The sequence below is a fragment of the Drosophila obscura genome, unplaced genomic scaffold, assembly GCF_018151105.1.
Source record: "Drosophila obscura isolate BZ-5 IFL unplaced genomic scaffold, ASM1815110v1 contig_9, whole genome shotgun sequence".
NCBI classification, from domain to species: Eukaryota; Metazoa; Arthropoda; class Insecta; order Diptera; family Drosophilidae; genus Drosophila; species Drosophila obscura.
Window position 1 is genome coordinate 3,374,094 of NW_024542883.1, and position 21,168 is coordinate 3,395,261.

Genomic DNA, 21,168 nt, shown 5'->3' on the forward strand with positions numbered 1-21,168 from the left:
AGTAAGTGAAAGCCGGAGCCTGCCTGACTATTTCCAGTCAACATGGCATGTCAACCCCAATCCACGGCCCACGGCCATAACCATTCGTTTAAAAATATCAAATTTATCTGATAGCACAAATGTACCTTAACTAACTATGTACCTTACTAACATTTTTATACTCGTACTCGAAGAGTCAAGGGGTATATTAGATTTGTGGTAAAAGTGGATGTGCGTAACGCACAAAAGGAAACAAAAACCGACCCCATAAAGTATGTTCTTGATCAGCATCAATAGCCGAGTCGATATAGCCATGTCTGTCTGTTCGTCCGTCTGTCTGTCCGTCTTGTCAGAGTTTATAAAAGCTAGAGCAACCAAATTTTGTTACCAGACTCATGTGATATCACACTGCTACCAGTGTATTTTGCCCAGCCCCCTTCCGCCTACTCAAAGGATGAAAATCTGTGGCACCCACAATTTTGAAGATACAAGATACGCAGTGTCGTGGATAATGACCATATCTATCAGATTTTGAATCTTGGTTAGATCGGATCATTATTATAGCCAGAATGAAGAAATTAATTACACTAGTCGACACGACATTTCCGCTGTGGCCCAAAATGACTTTTTCTGATCGAATTTGGGATTTCACATTTTTTAACGAATAATTTTTTTGTATGGTTTAGTTATTTTTTAAATAATTTTTTAAAATCTAGTATTTTTTCATGTTTTTTTCAGAGCTAGTGCTTCTATTTTTTACATAATTTAAGTATCTTATATCTTGTTGCCTAAAAGTTTGCAGTTCTGAAAAGCTGACAAATGCAGCTATAAATCCGACCCAGACACTCTCATATTCAAATTTCATAATTTTTCTGCGGTATTTTTTCCGAAATTTTGACTTTAAAAATTCAGAAAAAGTCGAACAAAAAATATTTCTTGGCATGCATTTTTCTACATCGACGCATTAATTAGGCCTCGTTTAAGGTATTAATGAAGCTTTGACCAGGTTGTTTAGGGTAAACCCATTTTATGGATCTTCCGATTCAGTTATTTTTTATGAAAAAAGAAACATTCAGAGCCGTGAATCTCTGGTTTTTTCCACAGCATTGGAGTAAAAGTAAGTGTCCACAAAATTTACAGCCCAAATGGATATAAACAGGTAGGGTATATATCCGAGGGTATATATCCGAGACTCGGTAAAACCAAAACTACAGGTCCTTTCTGTTTCCTGCAATCCTATTTGGGCAGTTAGACCAGAAACCGTCCGGTAGGACGGTATTTTTTGAGGTAAAATGGGTTTTAAGTCGTTTTGGTCAAACGGCTGCAACTTCGCTATTTATCCATCGATTCTTTCAAACGATACCTTAAACGACGCCTATTGCGTCTATCTAAATTTATTTTTAGTTGCATGCCAAGAAATATATTTTTTTTTACTTTTCCTGAGTTTTTAAAGTCAAAATTTTGGAAATAATACCGCAAAACAATTATCAAATTTGAATTTGAAAGCTTAGTATTCTCCAGACGTTAAGCTGTAGCTACAAAGTGCCTGGGTCGGATTCATAGCATTTGGCATTTGTCAGCTTTTCAGAACTGCGAAGTTCTATGCAACCAGATATAATATACTTAAGTTATGTAAAAAATGCACTAGATGCACTACCTCTGAAAAAAAAACATGAAAAAAATATCAAATTTAAAAAATAATAAGTACATAATACTATAAAAAGTTTTAAATCCCGAAGTCTATCAGAAAAAGTAATTTTGGTCCACATCGGGAAGAAAAAGTTCAGTTTTGTCGAGTAATGTTATTAGTTGCTAGCCCCATTACCTCCAGCGATGCAGCTCCACTTATTCTCTTTCTCGCTCGCACACTCTGCCGGGACCTCTGACGTAGGAGATGTATTGTAGATGTAGATTTGATGAGCTATCTAAAAATTCCAGATAAATCATAAGCTAACATACAATATGTACATATATACTGAATGAGTACGGGTATGAAAGTAGAATCGCGGGAACAGAAGCGACTCACAACGTTCCTCTTCGTTTAATCACGATTTTATATTTCCCACAGACTATTGGTCTTTGAGGTCGTCATTCTTGTTTACATGGCATCTATAGGATTTTGACTGACTGAGGAACTATGTATGTAGTAGTTTATTGTGCGCACATTTCTTGATAAGCATCAGCTTACAATGCATAGGTATACTAACACTGTATTGTATATCGCTTTAATACCTAGGCGTATTTGTTTGTTTTCATCATTGGTTTCTTGTGATGACCAGTGGTAGAAAACCTTTTTAGAGATCCCGTGTCCATTCACATTACCGTCCGCCATCATAATTATTTATCTCCACTGGTAGAAACATTCTCTGATCTTGATTTACTATTGCGAACCTTTGATAAACCTCAAACGTCTTAGGTCTTAGGAGTTGTCTTCTTGTGCCACGTCGACACTTTTAGTTTCGCCTTTTAAAACGTTTTACTCGTCTCCCCTTCATTTTTTGTGTATTTTGGGGCAGCGAAAAGTTTTGGTAGCCTGAGGCAGTCTGCGAGATTACTTTTTGCCTGCTGCAGCGGCAGCGGCAGTTTCAGTAGAAGCCAATGCTTTTATTCGTTTGCTTTTTTTGGGAGGCTTTTGGCAACATTAAGCTGCTGACATTTTGGGCACGCACTTGTCTACACTTTTCTTCCTTTATCCGCCGTTGGCCTGGCTTTTGTCCTGGCTCGGACAAGGGCTTGTCTGCATTTTCCGTCGTCAACCGCGTGTCTGCTCGGCTCCTCCAGCTACCTTTAAGCAACAACGGACTCTGTGCGGTACAGTGAAATTCGTTTTAAGTGGAGTTCGCGATTGGGATAGGGTGTGAATCGGTTCAAAAAATAGACAAAATTAAATGAATGCGTTCGCTTCAAATTAATTTCTTTGCTAACCCATTTTCCAATTAAATTGTTAAAGTGGTATAAATTTGAGCAAGTATAGTGAAACGGATTTCATATATTTAAGTTCAAGTAATAAATCAACAGGAAAACCATATATGTAAATATTTTTTAAATTTAAACTTCGTTTTTTGGGGCTTAAGCTTGGGAGGTCAGACAGTTTTTGCGATGAGTATTGGCTGTTTTGAGAGTTGGCTGCTTGTTTATTTTTCCGTTTTTTTATTACATTTTCGTTTCTTTACTTTCGGATTCAAGTTCTCTCTGGAGTTTAAAAATTGAATTAAGCACTGGCTCTAACAGAATTGGTGTCCCTTTTTCATTGTCCTTCAGGTATCCTGGATAAGGAAACGCGATTTGCACATCCTGACTGCGGGCGTTTTGACCTACACCTCTGATGAGCGTTTCAAGGTGAGTATCCTTTAGATAGCCTCCCCCGCCTGTCTCCCTCCCCTGGCTTATTAAATGCCCGCCAGCCCGACCTGGGATCGTTTGTAAGTCAGCTTAATTGCTTATGCAATTCGGGCCAGGCACGCCCAAGGACGGTTCGTCCCCGTCTACGAATTATCGTGCATTCTATGTTTCTGTCTTATTTACCCTCACCTTCTCCCCTTCTGCTCCTTTCTATGCTGTGCAGGTTGTACGCACCGCCGACTCCAAGGATTGGACATTGCATGTGAAATACGCTCAGCCACGTGACAGCGGTATCTACGAGTGCCAAGTGAATACGGAGCCAAAGATTTCGATGGCATTCCGCCTGAATGTCATAGGTGAGTAAGCCAACCTTCCTACATACTCCTTCGCTCTACTTTCCCTTCTTTTTCCTCACAATCCTCCCCACCCCTTTCTCCCTGAGTTTCTACGCATTGTTAGCAAGTTTTTGGCGAACTTATGATACATAGTACACGTACACGGACACATTGTATTTCTATATGGGGAAGAGCATAGTAAATTGGTCGTAAAGTTTGTCAGTTAGCGGTGGATGGATGCAGCTGCCGGCTTTGTGGCAATGTGTACGTATTAAAGATTATTACGAATGCTTTCATCAGTCAGATTTGAATCGCCCCGAATCACTAAAAACTGAGTGCCAGTAACACGCAGTATTACAATCAAAATTAAAAGTTTCGTTCATATGTCTCTGAAATTACTTAAAACATACCAGGGAATTCGTGTACTATGCACATTTAGTTTTGTTTTTGAGCTGAAAAAAAAATGTTTAAAAAATTGGTCAGTTAAAAAACAAAATGTGAATTCATCTTAACAGCTGTGGCAGCCCGATTTGGCTATCGATAAATCTCTGCTAAACATAACAGAGGGCTTTCTGTATGAGCTGACACTTACGCAGTGAATTTATCGCTTAACAGTACAGGACGAAATAAACCTAAGCCTGCGAATGTCAGAGCGCCTTGAAATGAAAAGTATGACTTTTGGCTGAAACGTAAAACGCAAAGTGAATGTGAAAACTGGAGCTTGCCAGAAATTCAAGTGGAAAGTGAGCTAAAAAAACGAGAAGGACGCGACTCTACTTTTATATCCGTACTCTGTCAGTATATAAATTTGTGAGATTATGATTTATGTAGAATTCGACATTTTCTCTACGAAAGGTCGCGCACTGCATAGGGCAGAGTGTGTGCGAGCGAGAAAGAGAATAAGTAGCAACTTAAAATTAATTTCTTTACTCTGGCTTTAATAATGATCCGATCTGATTCAGTAGCAGTGTGATATCACATGAAAACACGGTCTGGAAACAAACTTTGTTTTCTCTAGCTCTTATAGTCTCTGAGATCTAGGCGTCAAACAGGACGGACGGACGGACAGCACACATGGCTATGTCGATTCGGCTATTGATTCTGATCATTATATAAATACTTTATAAGGTCGGAAACGTTTCCTTTTCTGCGTTACACACATCCACTTTTACTTTTACTTGGAAAGCAAGACGGGAAAACTCAACTGGCTTCTTAAGCCTAACAGCAAGCTCAGCCTGGCCAACAAGATTCGCATATAGAAGGTAATCCTGGCGCCTGCATGGAGGTATGGCTGCGAAAACGAACCTGGACAAGTTCAGGGTGTTTCAGAACAAGACCCTCCGAAATATCTATGGTGCTGCATGGTATGTCCGTAATAGAGACATCGCCAAAGACCTTGGAGTCCCCTCAGTCGGTGACATTATTAACGAACAAGCCACAAGGTACTTGACCAAACTAAGGGTCCACCCGAACATCCTCGCTAGAAGATTGGTAAGGAGCAGATCTAGGCGAATGTTAAACCGCATCCATCCGTCCGACTTGGCCACCAGGAACATATAAATTATTGTTGCACAATCTCCGTTTTCGTTCGTTGGTCCCGCCCGTAACTTAAAATAGTAAACTGTAAATAGAAATTGTCCTTGACCATTAACAAAAGTTGCTAATCAACAGTAACAGTACGTTAAGTAATTGTACTTTATTGTCTGTGATAATTGTTACAAAAAGCCTACATAATAAAAAGAAAAACTACAAATCTAATATACCCCTTTACTCTTTTTGAGAACAAGTATAAAAACCGAAATTTTCGTGTCTGAGACATAATGGTCATAATGGATTATCCTTGTTATCCGTTTCGTCTACAGGAATTAGAGCTACGATTAAAAAGCTGGGATTACCAGAAATAAGAATTTTATACTCAATAGGAAGAATCTGCAAAAATGGTTGTCAGATATTGAAATAGGTCTTATCAATACTGAAATAACTTCCAGTGTAGTTCGAGTACCTGAGTGTAAGCTTATTTATTTGGGCGAGTGTAGAGTCAGCGAGAGGGAGAGAGAGTATGCAACTGTCGGCACCCAACATCCCCTTACCAGGTGGGCACCCATCGGCTCACAGCGCGTACTGTCTAGTTTTCTACACCTTTTGCATGCAAACGCAATTTACATTTAAATTCAATACTAAATTCATATGCCGTGTGTTGTAATGCACACAAAGGACACAAGGAGGTTGCTGTTTCCTCCCCGTTTGTGTGCTCACTCCATCTCCCTCATTGTTTTGCCATTATACTCGCACAAGTTTTGTACAATGGATTTCGTCCTGCGATCAGACTATATGTCTGTTAAGGAGATCCACAGCACAGTATTTGCTTGAATACATCTATCTCTGACCCAGGCTCTACAGGCAATGACGCTGACGCGTACGGACAGTCTGCTAAAAGACTTTCCCAACAAATTTTCTGTCTCAATTTTATAATGAACTGATTTCGAGCCAAATAGTGTAAATCCCATAAAAAGCCATAGGTGTATTAAAATTGAACCCTCTGCAGATGCTCATTGCATCGTGCACGTAGCTGAAGGATGCAAATATGCAAACATCCTTCTCGTGTGGGGCTGCGTTGCGGATGTATACTCGTGCTCATACTAGAATGTACTCGTAGTCTGCCATATGCTTAGTTCATCGGCGACAGGAAGCTGAAGTCTGTACTTAAGCGAGGAAAGTGGGACGGTCTGAAGGGCCGTAACCTGCTCCCTTAAGTTATGAAATTTATGCTAATGATTTTCAGCGAAGGAAACATTCGCTAGCGACGAAGGTGGGATCAAAATAAGCATGTCAAAATAAGCATCGTCACGCGCATCTCGTGGGGCGGAAGAGTGCAACATTTTCAAGTTATTTTTAAGAATAACATATTCAGGGAATAGTTTGTTATTTCGGTTTCGGTTGGCTGCCATAAGAGATTTTTGTTGAACATGATCACTGCGAATGTACGAATGTAGGTGATCTAATGATCCGATTTATCTTGAAACTCATCAGTCTGCTACATTTTATGTCATATACCCAAGAAGAATTTTGGTGCTTATGAAATCATCACAAATAAAAGCTTCAAATGTATTAAAAGTTTCACCTAAAATTCGTACCTATCTTTGATCCTAATTTTGCAATAGTTTAATCGATTTCGGATAGCTTAAAACTAAAAGAAAAATCGCTCATTTGCTTGAAGACTGTCATAACTCTAAAAAAACGATTTGTACATATGTATGTAATTAATATAGAGGAAGATATAAGGATAAATTGAATAACTCTATATAAAAAACAAAATTATGCCAAGTATTTATAAGTATATATACGCTTTTTAAAGGTGTACAGAATAAGGATAGAAACAATCTGTGAATATATATATTTATTCGGGAAATCTGCTCCCTCACCCTTCTTAACTATTCTAGCAATTCAAAAAATTCCAATCACGACCAGGTTCAAATCGATAATATTAAAGACACTATCCACAGGGTGTCTAACGGTTAACTAACCAACTGAATTGCTCTTCCCTCTTCCTTGATACCCCATCATGTTGAACTGCTCTTTCGGAGTGTTGAAATCCGCTCTTATGCCTGAATGCCCACCGGGTCCTTGCGGCCAGTCCTGCCCCGCACATCATTAACAACGTCAACATTTGACTTTGCTGAATGCCTGCTGTGTTCGCCGAAAACGGTGGACGAACTGAAAAACATTAGCCCAGATTTCAGTGCGCATAACGGGTAGCTACTAGACAGCATCCACATTTGTCTCTGTCTGCGGCAGGGAACGAAAACATAGTAGTGATATCAGGCTTTGGCCGTGGGTTATAATGGCACGCTCGTATCTGAGGCACCCTTGTCCACCTAGTCCTGTCCCGGAGTGACTCACAATAACTTGCTAACAAAACTTAAAATGTGTGTAAAATGGGATACCACCCTCAAGAAACAACAAATTCATTGACAAACAGGTCAATGATATGCCAGTCTCCTCAGTCGGGAATAAACGCGCCAGAACCCAAAGCCACTTAACTAAAACCAAACCCAAAATTGTGTGTCCGTGTTTACAGATTTTAATGGTGTTTTTTTTTTGTATTTTACTTAGGCTTTGATTTGTATACCATACCCACTCGTACTTATAGCGATCAAGGGAATATTTTGTATACATACATGTTAGCAGGATTCTGTTTTTTGATCTTAAGGAATGAAAGGTATAAAAAAAGTCGGGAACCTCTATATACCGTACTCAGTTATTACTTTTCGTTATGGGGGCATTTTAATATCACAATGCCATCAGACCATGTCAATTTTGGTACATTTATTTTGCTATAAAAATGGTAAGGCGAAGGCCCCTTGAGTATAGTTTGAGAATAATTTGAATTGTTATGCTTTTTCAAAAATCAGCTTCGACATACATATGTACATATATCGAATGATGATTAGATGAATAGATATCACTACTTGACACGAGTTTTCCTCAAGGAACAAAATCAACTTTATCTTAAAGATTTAAGGCTTAGAAATGGTTTGATGACAATTTTTTTTCTATGGCAGAACTTTTTTTAAAGAATTTTTGAGTTCTGGATATTTTTTTAAGCTTTTTTCAGAGGTAGCGCTTCACGTAACTCTAGTATCTTACGTCTGGTTGTAAGGAATTGGGATCGCGATTAGGTACCAAATGTATAACCCTTTTTCGTTTGCCTTATTCCCAATTGGCAGTTGGGCCCGCAACCTTCAAAAAGGTATTTTTTGTTCATTTTTTTTTTCGTTTTTTATATATATATATTTTTTCGACTTTTCCCGAGTTTTTTAAATTTTTGTAAAAAATACCGCACAAAAATCATTATTTTTGCATTTCAATGCTTTATATTTCCCAGAAGGTAAGCTGAAATCACAAAGTTTTTGGGCTTGACTTCTAGCTGCTTTAATTATCTTTTTAAAATAGAGTAATGTGAAAAAAAAGCGCTAACTCTGAAAAAAGCTTAAAAAAAATACCAGAATTCAAAAATTCTTCAAAAAAAAGTTCTGCCATAGAAAAAAAACCATAATTCTTTAAAAAATTTTGAAGTCCCATATCTATCAGAAAAAGTCGGTTTGGATCCTTGAGGAAAAAAAAATTTGGATACTGTCGAGTAGTGTATCTAGGTGAATTATAGCGGGTTTTATAAACATGATTCAAGTACATTTCACAATCGATTTCACCTTGAAGCCTGCTCATTAACAGTTTGCAATCTGGGACCCAGCTATTGTCCCTCCGAGGAATAAGGCCGGAGCACACGTGCTCCAGGAATGTCCACGCAAAAGCACGCTCGATGGCGCTCCTTTGCTTGAACATTTTGTGGCGTTGTACTGTAACCTCCAAATCAATTGAAGCCCATTGAAATATGCGTTCGCCAAGCGAGTGATTAGACGCACGATGCATATTCCGTTGACTCCCACCTACCCCATCTGTGCGAGAGGTAGAGAACACCTATAACTGGTATTAATCAATTTTGTGCTTGTTCCATTCCGATCCATGCCAAACTGCAGTGACGCCGCCAGATGCCAAAGCGATTATTGCTGGTCCGACGGATTTGTACGTCAAAGTAGGCAGCGTCATAACGCTCACATGTGTGGTAAAACAGCCAACGACATCGGCACAGGATATTGGGCCAATTTACTGGTATCGCGGCCCATACATATTAACTCCGTTTGTTGCCCATCCGAATGAAGCGGCCATTGATTTGCAGCGTATCTCGATGGAATCAACTCTGGCCGAGAAGCTACAGAGCAGGTAAGAAGTACATATGAACATACAAATATATGTACTAGGAAAAATCAGTTCCATCATACTCGAGAATTAGTACAATAAGTCCACCTATAAAGATTTTAAGCGTAGGAATGTTGTGTCTTTCTCCTCCAATCTAAGGCATTCCGAGATACAGGAGGATGAAATGTCACGTAGAGGTGGATGGGCTGCAAGTAGGTGTGCTCGCTTCCAGTTGGGTCATTGCTTGATATTTTGAACATTGATCTGGGAGAGGGAAGCACTTAAGATGTACAGTGGTTTTAAGCTTTGCATTAACCTGACTTTAATTTATTCTAGATTACGCATTGCTAATGCACAACTGCTTGACACCGGCAATTATACGTGCATGCCGACCACAGCGGAGGCGGCCAGTGTGCTGGTCAATGTCATCAATGGTGAGTAGGAAATAAGCGTATGGGCAGATGCGAATTCGATTTGGGTATATGGTATTGCCGTCTTATAAATGCCAAGTTTTCTTTCCCCTCTTTCGCCGATAGATGAAAGCCCAGCGGCGATGCAGAAAAGTAAAGGTGTCCGAGTATCCAGCAGCAGTCGGAGCACTTGTATGGTTCTCCTCATGGCGTTGGTTGCCAGTTTAGTTGTGCGATGGCTTCTCCCCTGCAACTGCTCCAACGCCTACTCGAATTTATCCATTCTGCATATCAACTATATCAACTATTGTATTCCAGTAGTGGACTGGAAGCCGCAAGCGATCAGAGTCAACCGAAAGATTCAGCGGCAACAGCTTCGGGTAGACCATGAGGAAACTTTGTCGGAATCATGATAAGTAATTTAGTATGTGGATATTTAAGTGTATTGTACATAGGACTATTTAAGAGTGACGATTCTTAACTTAAGAATGAATATAAACATACGATCCAGACCATACAGAATAAGGAAACCATTGAGTAGTTTGTGTGAAATATATATTTAATCAACCACTAAAGACTTTAATCAATAAATTACATGCAATAACTTTAATTGATAATGCTGGAAACTTACAAAAACGGCTGCTAAACTGTTCATCGAAAATTTGTATCTTTTTTATATTTTCTATCTGAAAAAAACAAACAAAATAGCTAATACGTTATTATACGTATTTCTGATTTGTATGAATAGCTTTAAATATTATGGAAAAATCGAGTTGATCGAAAGCTGCAACTGAACGCGAAATTTTCAGCGAATGTAAATGAAAACTAAGCTGTGTGAATATAAAAGCAAACTACTGACTTGGCAAAACCACACCAATATTAAATAATGTATATGATTTATGATAGTTAAAAAAAAAAAAAAAATTGTTTTTTTATTGTTTATTAAACAATTCAATTGTTATTATTAGGATATTATTAATTGTAATTCCCTTGCCGACCCTTAAATTAATTGCTATTCACTCTTATTAATCTTAACAGACTATCATAGGAATAAACCAAATAGATTCCAACTGCGATATAAGCGAATAGAAAATAAAAGTGTAGAATTTAATTTAAATTCAAGTTAGATTTTGGGTTTCCATTAGCAATTTAAACAATATGTAACTATGTAATATATGTATATTCAATGTAATATACTTCGTAAGAAACAATAAAAAGAATTTTGTTAAATTGTATTGAGAAACGTTGACTTTATTTCATTATACCCAGTATATTATAAATATTACTCAACCCCTGTTGCTACTTAATATCATAACCATATAAAGTTGTACTTAATAAAGTCCCGCAACCGCCAGATGTATTTGCACACCTTTTTATTTTGGAGTGGGATATTTCTTTTGTTTGATCATTTCGTGTTTCGCTTCAAATCCGCAGTAATTTGCGTGACCCTTATTTAATTTTGCTTAATTCAAACCTCGACAGCACAAGCCATACATAAAAATTTAGTCGAATCAGACGAGGTCGAATTGAGCGGATAACGGACCTCCCTTGCAGCTTCGCCAAATAAAAGCGGCATCGGGGGTTCAGGTTAGGAGTCCAAAGAACTGGTAAGGTTGCGTTGGTCAACAGTAATACTACCTTATTTCGGAACAAGCTGGCGTACAACGCAAATGCGCAGATAAACATCAGATCTTTGTGGTTACGTGGTTACGTGGTTTGTGGATGTGTGTCTCGGGGTGTGGGTGTTTTTTGCACGCATAATCTTACGCTGTTGATTCACTTAAATGAAATCATAATTATCCACACTCGCTTGTCAGCTTCTCTTTTAATTTCATACAAATATTTTACAGACAAACGCAATTTGCCATGATTGATAAATATTTTGCACAATCCCCGCCATCGTTTGTTTGCTCTTAATTTGAAAATAAATTGCTGACAAATGATTATATGAATTTAATCGATTTAAACAAATTTTTTTTGGTTTTCATAGAATACTCAGTAAGTATGTAAAAGAACATTACATGTTTTTAGGTAAGAGGTATTGGCATATGTACATATGTCCGCCTGACTGTTTCTTGACGAATTTCCACTGAACCCTTTAAATATAAATAATTCGAGAACGTAAATATCGGATTCATATGTTATATGAAGATAACTGAATCCTATGAAAGTAGAGGACGTGATCATTTAGATACAGAATGAGGAATGTTATTTCAACGTTATATTTATAGTCCCCGAAACGTGTTTCAATTATTATTTTTTAGATTAGATCGCGGAAAAGTTCCGGGGTCAGAAGATTCAAAGAAAAGTACATCGGACTACCAACTGTGACTACCAAAACGGGAAAACGATTCGCGACAACTGTCTAATGTCAGAAAGAAAGAGAAAGTGCAGAGTGCAGTATTTTACCACATTGGATTTAACAAATATGTTTGTCCATTGCATGTAGAAGTGGAGTCTCTCGGCTCGATTTCTTATATGTACCATTTGGAATTTAAGAATTCCCAGCGATCCTTACCAGATTTATAATCAGAGGTAGTGGAGAATAATATAAATAAAGACTTTAAATATTAAATTTACCGTTGCCGTGGAGCAAATGCACTCATGCGGAATTTCCGGGGCTACATTTTTGCGAAAATATTCTAAAAAAGTATGGCCTTGTATCGAATTTCATTAATTGCAGAACTTCTCAGCTATTTTGAAGAAGGAAAAAATTGCAGATCATTCCGTGTGCCGCTGCAATTAAAATCTGAAAACTGTTTCAATTCAAATTTATTTTCTTCTTTTTGCTTAATTTTATACTTTTGGCGTGATTTTTTGTTTGTTTCTGCCATTGTTCCTGTCAAAATAAGTAAACTTTCAGGCCAACTCGGTTAAATAGATTGAATCATTAGCGGAAAGCGGAAAAGTTTCCCTGCTCGACCTGCACTCAGGCGGTTTTACATTATTCTTCTCCTGCCGTTTCTGTTTGTTCGCCGGAAAAGCAATGCAGGGCCACAATAAACGAGGTAGGAGCAACAAATAAATACAACACGTCACCTGTCTGCAGGACAGGGAAAATAGGTCGAGCTCGGGACTCTTGCTTTCTCATCATAGCCAAACATTTATGCAGTTCCAAAAGCCAGCAGTCGGGACGGGCGGGTTGTTTGTCCTTGTTTTATGTGCGGGCGTTCAGAAGTTTAATTGTTTTCTGTTTTATGCGAAACTAAATTTAATATTGTAATTTTGGCAGAAAGAATTCAAAAGGGGCAAATGGCAGCTAGGAAAAGTTTTATCGTTTTAAAGTTCTCTGAGTAATTTCACGGCGAAAGTTAATTAAACACCGCAAGCAAATGGATGAAGGCAGTGAAAGTTGCCAAGTTGTATATGCATGTAAATACTTTTATTTGTGAGACGCAGCCTACTCTGCTGCTTAGTTACTAATTCATAATAATTGCATTTATGTACATATGTGTATAGTACAGTGTAAGACCCCCGACATTATTAGGCTTCATCGTGACATCATGTATTGAAAATTAGTGCTTGCTGATGGAAAACTGTTTATTATCTGAGGGGCAAATGCGGTTTTTAGCAGAGCATTTTCAGTAAAGCCTTCTCTAGGCAAAATTTATAAAAAGTTATCAAAAATTTAAGCTGATAAGTTTGCATAAAATACCAGTTGCTATAATGCTTTAATATAATGATCAAATAGCATACCACAATCGCTCGTATCCATTAACTAATATAGTGTCTGCTGACACACTGTTAAGTAGGCATGTACATTGTACATATGTATGTATGTATATAAATAAAGGAAAAAACCACTGGCGCTGGTACACCGCAAATGTTGTGGGCTTTCCAGTAACTAGTTCCTTCTCTTCCTTGGGCTGACTACGAAAAAAAATGCAAAACCGTGTACATTTTAATCTAATCTGCGTCAAAGGAAATAAATGTGTCCCATTTGAAAAATGGGTGCGACCAGCCATTGGCTGTTGATGTCTTTCTATATATTTAGCATGTTTTTGTTGGTTTGTTCTTAACTGTTACCACTAATTAAGTGCTTACACGGAAGATTTCAAAGCAAAAAGGCCACAAGGACACGATGCCAAAATGTCCATGGCACACAATGTAAACGAATTTCAAAACGGATGCGGATTCAGCTGGCAGCCGCAAGAATCTGGTCCAAAGTCCAAGATTCAGGATTGCCTAGGAAAAAGTGTTGGCGTTTAATTATAAATTTACACGTTTATCCGAAAAAAAGAGCGAGTGATGTTAAATAGGATAAACTTTGTCAGCAACAAAGCCGTACCGAGGTTCAATCTAGTGTTGAAAATTTAATTTCCATTGTTAACCGCATATAGGCGGTTACATATGTATATGTATGTATGTACATTACGTCATTATGACCGATATAATAAAGTGATGCGATAGATACGAAGGTTATGAAGATCAATAACAGACTGAATAGGGCATTCGGGCCGAATCGCACGTGCCCTAATGCAAGCGAGTGAGAGAACACAAGAAGCGATAGAAGCTCGGGCTGCTGCTGAGCCGAGTAGCGATAGATAGAGAGAAAGAATGCGAGAGAACAGCATAGATGAAGAAACGATAGCGAAGGCAAAAGAAAGCTGAAGCGAGATGCATACATATATAGAGTTCCGCTGGCGTCCTCTTGGATGCATCTTCCAGCGATGCCAGTACCGGGCTTGCCCTTGAGAGGGCCGGGCATTGGCAGATTAGATGTTCCAGGGTTTCGATAGCCCCAGATTCATCACATTTCCTGCACTTGCCGCTGCTGGTGATGCCTAGTTTGACTGCATGTGCTGCAGCCAGGCAATGACCTGTGAGTATACCCATTAGCATCTTACAGTCCTTCCGTGGTAGGTGCAGTAGGTAGTGGCTGAGTTTACCATTGCTCTCCTTGCACATGGTTTTCGCGATCTTGCAGTTGGTGGTTCTCCTCCACCTGCTACTGGCCTGTATGTGTGCCCGCCTCTCTAGATCGCTTTGAAACGTTCTGAGGGAAACAGACATGTTCTCAGTCCAGTCGTTCGCCAGCCCGACGCCATCCTTAGCCAGCACATCTGCTGTCTCGTTGCCTTCGATGCTCTGGTGGCTGGGAACCCAATATATCCGCACTGACTTTGTCGTCCTTATGAAATCTAATGCCTCGCTGCTTGCCAGGACATTTTTGGAACTGACTGCTGACGACTGCATGGATCTTATCGCCGCCTGGCTGTCCACGAACAGGTTGACCACCGTACATCGAGCAACCTCCGCCGCTTTCTGCCTGGAATATGCTGCATTGGTCCGGTAGCTTATAGGACAGCCTTATTTCAGGGTCTGTACAGTATATGCCCGCACCTACTCCTCCCTCCATCTTGGAGCCATCCGTGTATATGTTTAGGTGTTCATTCTGGTCCCAACATTCTTTCCAGTCGTCGGGTCCCATGTGTATCGCTGTTTTGACGTCCAGGCAAGTTCGGGGGATCATGCAGTCAGATATACTGGTCGTGTCTCGGCCTATTGAACTGTGCCCGAATCCTTTCAGCGACATATTGCCTGATGCGACTAGGCGTTGTGCTGCCTTACCTGCAGTCAGTTAAGCGTGGATGTCCAGGGGGTCGATTCCGAGTATTGTTTCGAGTGCTTTTGTTGGGGTTGACCTCAGCGCCCCTGTGATGCAGAGCAGTGCCTGCCGCTGAGTTCTATCCATTAGCTTGTTGTAGGTTTTCTTTTCTGTAGCCTGCCACCACACTAAGACTCCATACAGCAGAGTCGGTCGCACTACCGAAATGTAGATCCAGTGCATTAGTGCAGGTGATAGGCCCCATGTGCTGCTAAGCATCTTTTTGGATGCATATAGCGCAATGGTGGCCTTCTTCACCCTTTCCAATACATTGGGTCTCCATGTCAGCTTGCTGTCCAGTACTATGCCGAGGTATTTGACTTGTGTTTTTGGGGTAAGCCTGGTTCTTGTACCTTGTACCTCTTGGTGAAGAGGATGAGGTCCGTCTTGTCCGCGTTGATACTGAGTCCTACTTTTCCCGCCCACTCACATATCTCCCTGAGTGTTGATTCCATTATAGAGCTGAGGCTCGATGGGCATACTCCCGTAATAATTATGCTTAAGCTGTTATTTTTGGGGCTCTCCTCTCGAATCTCTTTATTAGGTCGTCGACCACCAGATTCCATAGGAGGGGCGACAGGACCCCACCCTGAGGTGTGCCTCTCTTTGCCCCTTTCACCATGGAAGAGGTGCCCCACTCTGAGTACACCCGTCTACAACTTAGAAGGTTCTTTATCCAGAGTTGATTGCGGGATGTGTATTGATCGCTTCTAGGCGGTCCATTATCGCGCTCGTATTCACGTTGTTGAATGCTCCGGATATGTCTACGAACACTCCTAGAGCATACTTCTTATTTTGGAGGGCATTTTCGATGGTGGCGACTAGCGAATGCAGTGCCGTCTCTACCGATTTCCCTTTGGTATAGGCATGCTGGTTGGTTGACATCCGCCCACCTACATCGTTTCTGATGTGTTGATCCAGCAGCTTTTCTAGTGTTTTGAGTAGAAAACAGGTGAGGCTTATCGGTCTATAGTCATTGGGGCTCATATGGCTGCACTTTCCTGCCTTTGGAAGGAAGACAATCCCCAAGGTCCTCCATTGAATAGGGATATAGCCCGTGCTCAGGCAAGCTGAGTATATTGCAGAGAGCCATGAGGTGATCACGTCTTTGGTCGCCTGTAGCATGGCTGGAAATATACCGTCTCGTCCAGGTGCTTTTGTACCCGCAAAGGAGTCTATAGCCCAGTGGATTCTCTTAGACGATATGAGATCTGTTGGAGGGTGCTGTTCCTCAGTTGCTAGGTCCTGATGCTCTGTAGCGTCAGCGACCTTGGTGCATCCTGGGAAGTGAGCTTCCATTAGTGCTGTTAGGGCTTCTTCGCTGCCCTCAGTCCACTGCCCATCATTTCGTTTCAGCTCACTCTGTATGGCGGGTTGCTTTGATAGCAACTTCCGGAGTCTGGCCGTTTCTGGAACTTTCTCGATATTGGAGCAGAAGTTCCTCCACGAGTTTCTTTGTGCCTTGCGTATTTCCTTCTTGTACTCCCTGAGTAGGGTTTTGTATTCCTCATTGATTATCTCGTCGTTCGCCAGTTTGGCGATTTTGAAGAATTCTTTGAGGGTATTTCTTTGAAGCGATAAGTCGCGGTTTCCACCAGATAGGTCTGGTTCTCTTTTTCGTTCTCGAGGGTGGGCATGCTGCGTGGTACGCATCCAGTAGCTCCTTGGAGAGGGTCTCTAGGGACGTTTCTATTTCTTCCGGGGATTTCACTGTGCCCGGACGAGTCGCGAGCTATAGACAGTTATCTTCGGAGTGTTTAAATTCGCACTTAAACTGAATGTACTTGTGTACTTGTGAATGTGCTTGTACTTGAGAGAACAAGGACTTTCAAGGACTCTCCAGCCAGATACCAAAGTACTGTTCCCCGTTACAAGTGTTAGATCTAGTACGTTTGACGAGGTGGGGCCTACGAAGGTGTGCTCCTCCCCCACGTTTGCTACATCTAGATTAGTGGAAAGTATAAAGTCTAGAAGTGACTCACCTCTTTCGTTGATATCGGGGCTTCCCCACACGCTATGGTGGGCATTGGCGTCCGTACCAACTAGAAGTTGCTGGTCTTTCGGACTGGCTTCCGCCACCAGACTCCTTGGCTCCTCCGGTGGAGCTGGCCTGTCGTGTGCCATGTAGCAGGATGCTACCATAAGGCGCTTGTCCTCGCTTTCAAGGATCACCGCAGCCGGGTCATCAGTGCTGTAATGAGACATAAGATAAGCATGGATGCCCTTTCGTACGAGTACGGCCGTTCTGGTCCGGCTTACCGATGGTTGGTGGAAAAGATTGTAATTAGAGGACTTTAGTCCGGCCACAGCATTGCCGGAGGCAAGCCATGGCTCCTGGACCAAAGTTATGTCGACGGGCCCTTGCTCCAAGGCAATGAGGAGCTCCGCCGACGCGACTTTGCTTTTATGCAAGTTGAGCTGCAGCACTCTCAAAGTCATGGGAGGCTGGCTCAAATGCACCCGACGGGTTGACTATTATAGTCAGGTCACCGTCCTCGTCCTCTGCGGCATCAGAGTCGTCCAGCGCAAGATCCTGGGCGGCCTCCACGATGGACTCCAGACCTACGTCCTTCTCCATCTCGCCTGCCTGCAGAGTGTGCGCGTCCTTGTCTTCGGGGCGGCGCTTTTTGAGACGTAGGTAGACACTGCCTACGCCCCATGCCATCTTCCCGAATCTAGGGTAGAGGATGTCCTTATTGATCTAGGGGATCATTTGCTGACCCCCCTCATTGGGTAATGGGCTACCAGCATACAAGATTTTCCAGTCAGCCGTTGGCACCTCTGTATTCTGCCTCTGGAGGAGTTTCAGTGCTCGGTCCCCCTGGACTGCAATGGGTAAGTGCACCTTCGCCTTTTAGAAGGGAGGGATCATCTCCCTGTCCACTACCTCCAGCTTGGCCCCCTCCCACTGAGCTTCCAATTTGGGCACCACTTGCACCTGCCACTTCCTCGTCGGGTCATCATTACATTTGAGGATCTTCACCCCGTTCAGCCATCCCGCACCGTCGAAGGTGGGCATGGGAGCGTCCGGCGCGTCCTCCATTCGCGCGAAAAGGGATTCTACCAGCTGGGAGTGGACCTGTTTCCACTGCGCCGCCGTCATCTTCCCATTTTCGTCGCTGCGGTCGATCAGGGCCACGATGAGGTGTCTCTTGGACACGTCGCTCAACTTGGCCTTCTGCTTGGGCTTCTTCGTCTTCGTAGGTTGAGGGATAACCACACTTGGCCCGCGTTGCCGCTTGCCCGCCGGAGTGTCCTTGGCACTTGGATCGATCGAGCGTTGCCTTTGGTGGCCATCATCTCCTCAACGCTATTGGCGAATTCGCCCTTCGTCGCCTTCATCTGAGGCAGCTGCGCGTAGTAAAGACGCCCCTCTTCTACCTTTTGCTCAGCCCAGGCTAGTTTGGACTTCTCCTCTTGGGAGATGTCCTCTTTTCCTTGTAGCCGGCTTCGGATTTTGAGGGCCGCCTTGTATTGGGCCTTAGCCTTCATCCCCTCTCTAGAACGCTTCGGCCCTTCCCTACGCAGGGAGCTGGTACCTGGTTCAGGCGAGCGGAGAAGGCTCTTTTCTTCCGTTCTGCTTACGCTGAGCACGCTCTCCAGGTTCGAGTCTGTTTCGACCACGGCACCCGTGCGGCTCAGCTTGCAGTGAGGCGTTTTGATGGCAGTAGCTTTGAAACTAATATGACCTGCTCCCGCCATATTAGAGTTGTGACCGCTGGCGACACGCAGAGAGGATTGCTCCTCCCCGTGCCTGCCAGTGGTAGCAGTCACGCTTTTCACCGACGTTTGGACTGACATCCCAGTCCCTGTTCGATCCTTATTCCGCTCCATGTGGTTAATATTTATCGGGGGGACCACCCCCTAGCATTTTATGCCTGACCGCCAGGCACCTCCAGCCATGGCCATGGTTCAGTTCCCCCAATTTTATATCGGGAAGACCTGGACCTGGCCTTAGCTAGACACTGCATTACCTCGGACAGAGCAAGCGGCAATGCATTACCCGATCCGGGATAATACAGTGCCCATTGCCCGGCCGGCACCCTCTGGGAGGGTTTAGCTGGAGGATTTTCGCCTAGCCTAGGCAAAGGGATATACAAATGTATATATATTCATATAAATCATTGCCCGGGCAATATGAGCATATTCTCATGCTTTGCTACGCACCTTTACAAATAAATTTGCTAAAGCAGCATGGATATGGACCGAACAAAGCAAGATAAAATATTCACTTAAGTAAACCATTTTGTTGTCAATACATCCGTATTATGTTACATGCTCAATTTTTCATCCAACACAATATTATTTATTGATTTAATTTATACATATATATATAAATTAATCCCTATTTCCCTTGGTCACGGCATCACGCGTGAACGGCTAAAACGATTTCGCTAGTTATTTTTTTGTTGTCAGGAGAAGTTTCTTATGAAAGAAAAAACTAAAGATCGGATCGGTAACACTACTCGACAAAATTGAACTTGTGAACCAAAATGACTTTTTCTGATAGATTTCGGGACTTAAAAATTTAAAGAATTTTTTAAAAATCTTGTATTGTTTTAATGTTTTTTTTCAGAGGTAGTGCTTTTATTTTTTACATAACTTAAGTATCTTATATCTGGTCGCTTAGAACTTTGCAGTTCTGCAAACCTGAAAAATGCAGCTATAAATCCGACAAAGACACTTTGTATTAAGCTTTCAAATTCAAATTTCATAATTTTTTGCGGTATTTTTTTTTACGAAATTTCGACTTTAAAAACTCGGGCAAAGTCGAAAACAAAAATAATTCTTGGCCAACAGTTTTAGTTTTAGATAGACGCATTAACTAGGCATCGTTTAAGGTATTGCTTATTATAATAATTCGTTAAAAATTTGTAAACCCCGAAATCTATAAGAAAATGTCATTTTGGGCCACAGCCTAATTCTTGTGTTGACTAGTGTAATCATTATGTTGCGGAATATAAACCAGCCACGTCTTTGTGAAGAAATTAATGAACAACATCACCGAAGACCCAATTTTGAAAGGGAAGTATACAGACGAAGACGTTTTGATTCCACGGATTCCTTTGATATCGAACGACATGCCATTCGACTTTAAACGGTTATAATTTCCAGTGCGGCTAGCATTTTCAATGTCGCCAATTGTTTGTGGCATTAATCTTGAAAATCCATGCTGGCCAGTTATATATCGCCTGTTCCCGTGTCGGAATACCAACAAAACTATTTATATACGCGCCAGAAAAAAAACAAAGAATGTTGTGTATCATAAAGCATTAGAATAATAAACACTTTCTTTTTGAAATATTTTTTTAGTTAATTATACCAATTCGAAATCAATATTCATATTTAAGACAGGACAACGTCTGTCGGGTCCGCTAGCTAGCTACTCGACAAAATCGAACTTTTTTTTTCCTCAAGGATCCAAACCGACTTTTTCTGATAGATATGGGGATTTACAATTTTTTAAAGAATTATGGTTTTTTTTCTATGGCAGAAATTTTTTTTGAAGAATTTTTGAAGTCTGGTATTTTTTTTTTAAGCTTTTTTTAGAGGTAGCGCTTGTTGTTTTCACATAGCTCTAGTAACTTACGTCTGGTTGTAAAAAACTTTGCTATTTTGAAAAGATAATTAAAACAGCTAGAAGTTAAGCCCAAATACTTTGTGATTTCAGCTTACCGTCTGGGAAATATAAAGCATTGAAATGCAAAAATGATGATTTTTGTGCGGTATTTTTTAC

At 41.2% G+C, this 21,168-nt stretch overlaps 2 protein-coding genes and 1 long non-coding RNA gene across 7 annotated transcripts in view; 1 reads left to right on the plus strand and 2 right to left on the minus strand.

Moving 5' to 3' along the window:
* LOC111073958 (zwei Ig domain protein zig-8) overlaps positions 1–10,721 on the plus strand; it is a 57,267-nt gene extending 46,546 nt beyond the window's left edge. For 4 of the 5 annotated variants that reach the window (XM_041595981.1, XM_041595982.1, XM_041595983.1 and 1 more), the window contains 5 exons: positions 3,241–3,318; positions 3,545–3,677; positions 9,194–9,437; positions 9,750–9,847; positions 9,950–10,721. In XM_041595981.1, coding sequence (XP_041451915.1) covers positions 3,241–3,318; positions 3,545–3,677; positions 9,194–9,437; positions 9,750–9,847; positions 9,950–10,236 — 840 coding nt within the window. In that variant the 3' untranslated portion in view covers positions 10,237–10,721. Of the gene's footprint in view, positions 1–3,240; positions 3,319–3,544; positions 3,678–9,193; positions 9,438–9,749; positions 9,848–9,923 lie in introns of all 5 variants that reach the window. The other variant, XM_041595985.1, reaches the window with a different exon arrangement.
* Positions 3,727–4,323, minus strand: LOC111073962. Its single transcript, XR_002607767.2, has 3 exons — positions 4,249–4,323; positions 4,067–4,108; positions 3,727–3,987 (listed from the first exon to the last, which is right to left on the minus strand). It is a non-coding gene; the product is annotated as an uncharacterized LOC111073962 (long non-coding RNA).
* A 7,564-nt stretch (positions 10,722–18,285) lies between the features above and the next one.
* On the minus strand, positions 18,286–18,923 carry LOC121405367. Its single transcript, XM_041596035.1, has 2 exons — positions 18,696–18,923; positions 18,286–18,627 (listed from the first exon to the last, which is right to left on the minus strand). The coding sequence occupies exons 1-2, from the start codon at positions 18,921–18,923 to the stop codon at positions 18,286–18,288; spliced, it is 570 nt and encodes a 189-aa protein (XP_041451969.1).
* Between the last annotated feature and the right edge of the window lie 2,245 nt (positions 18,924–21,168).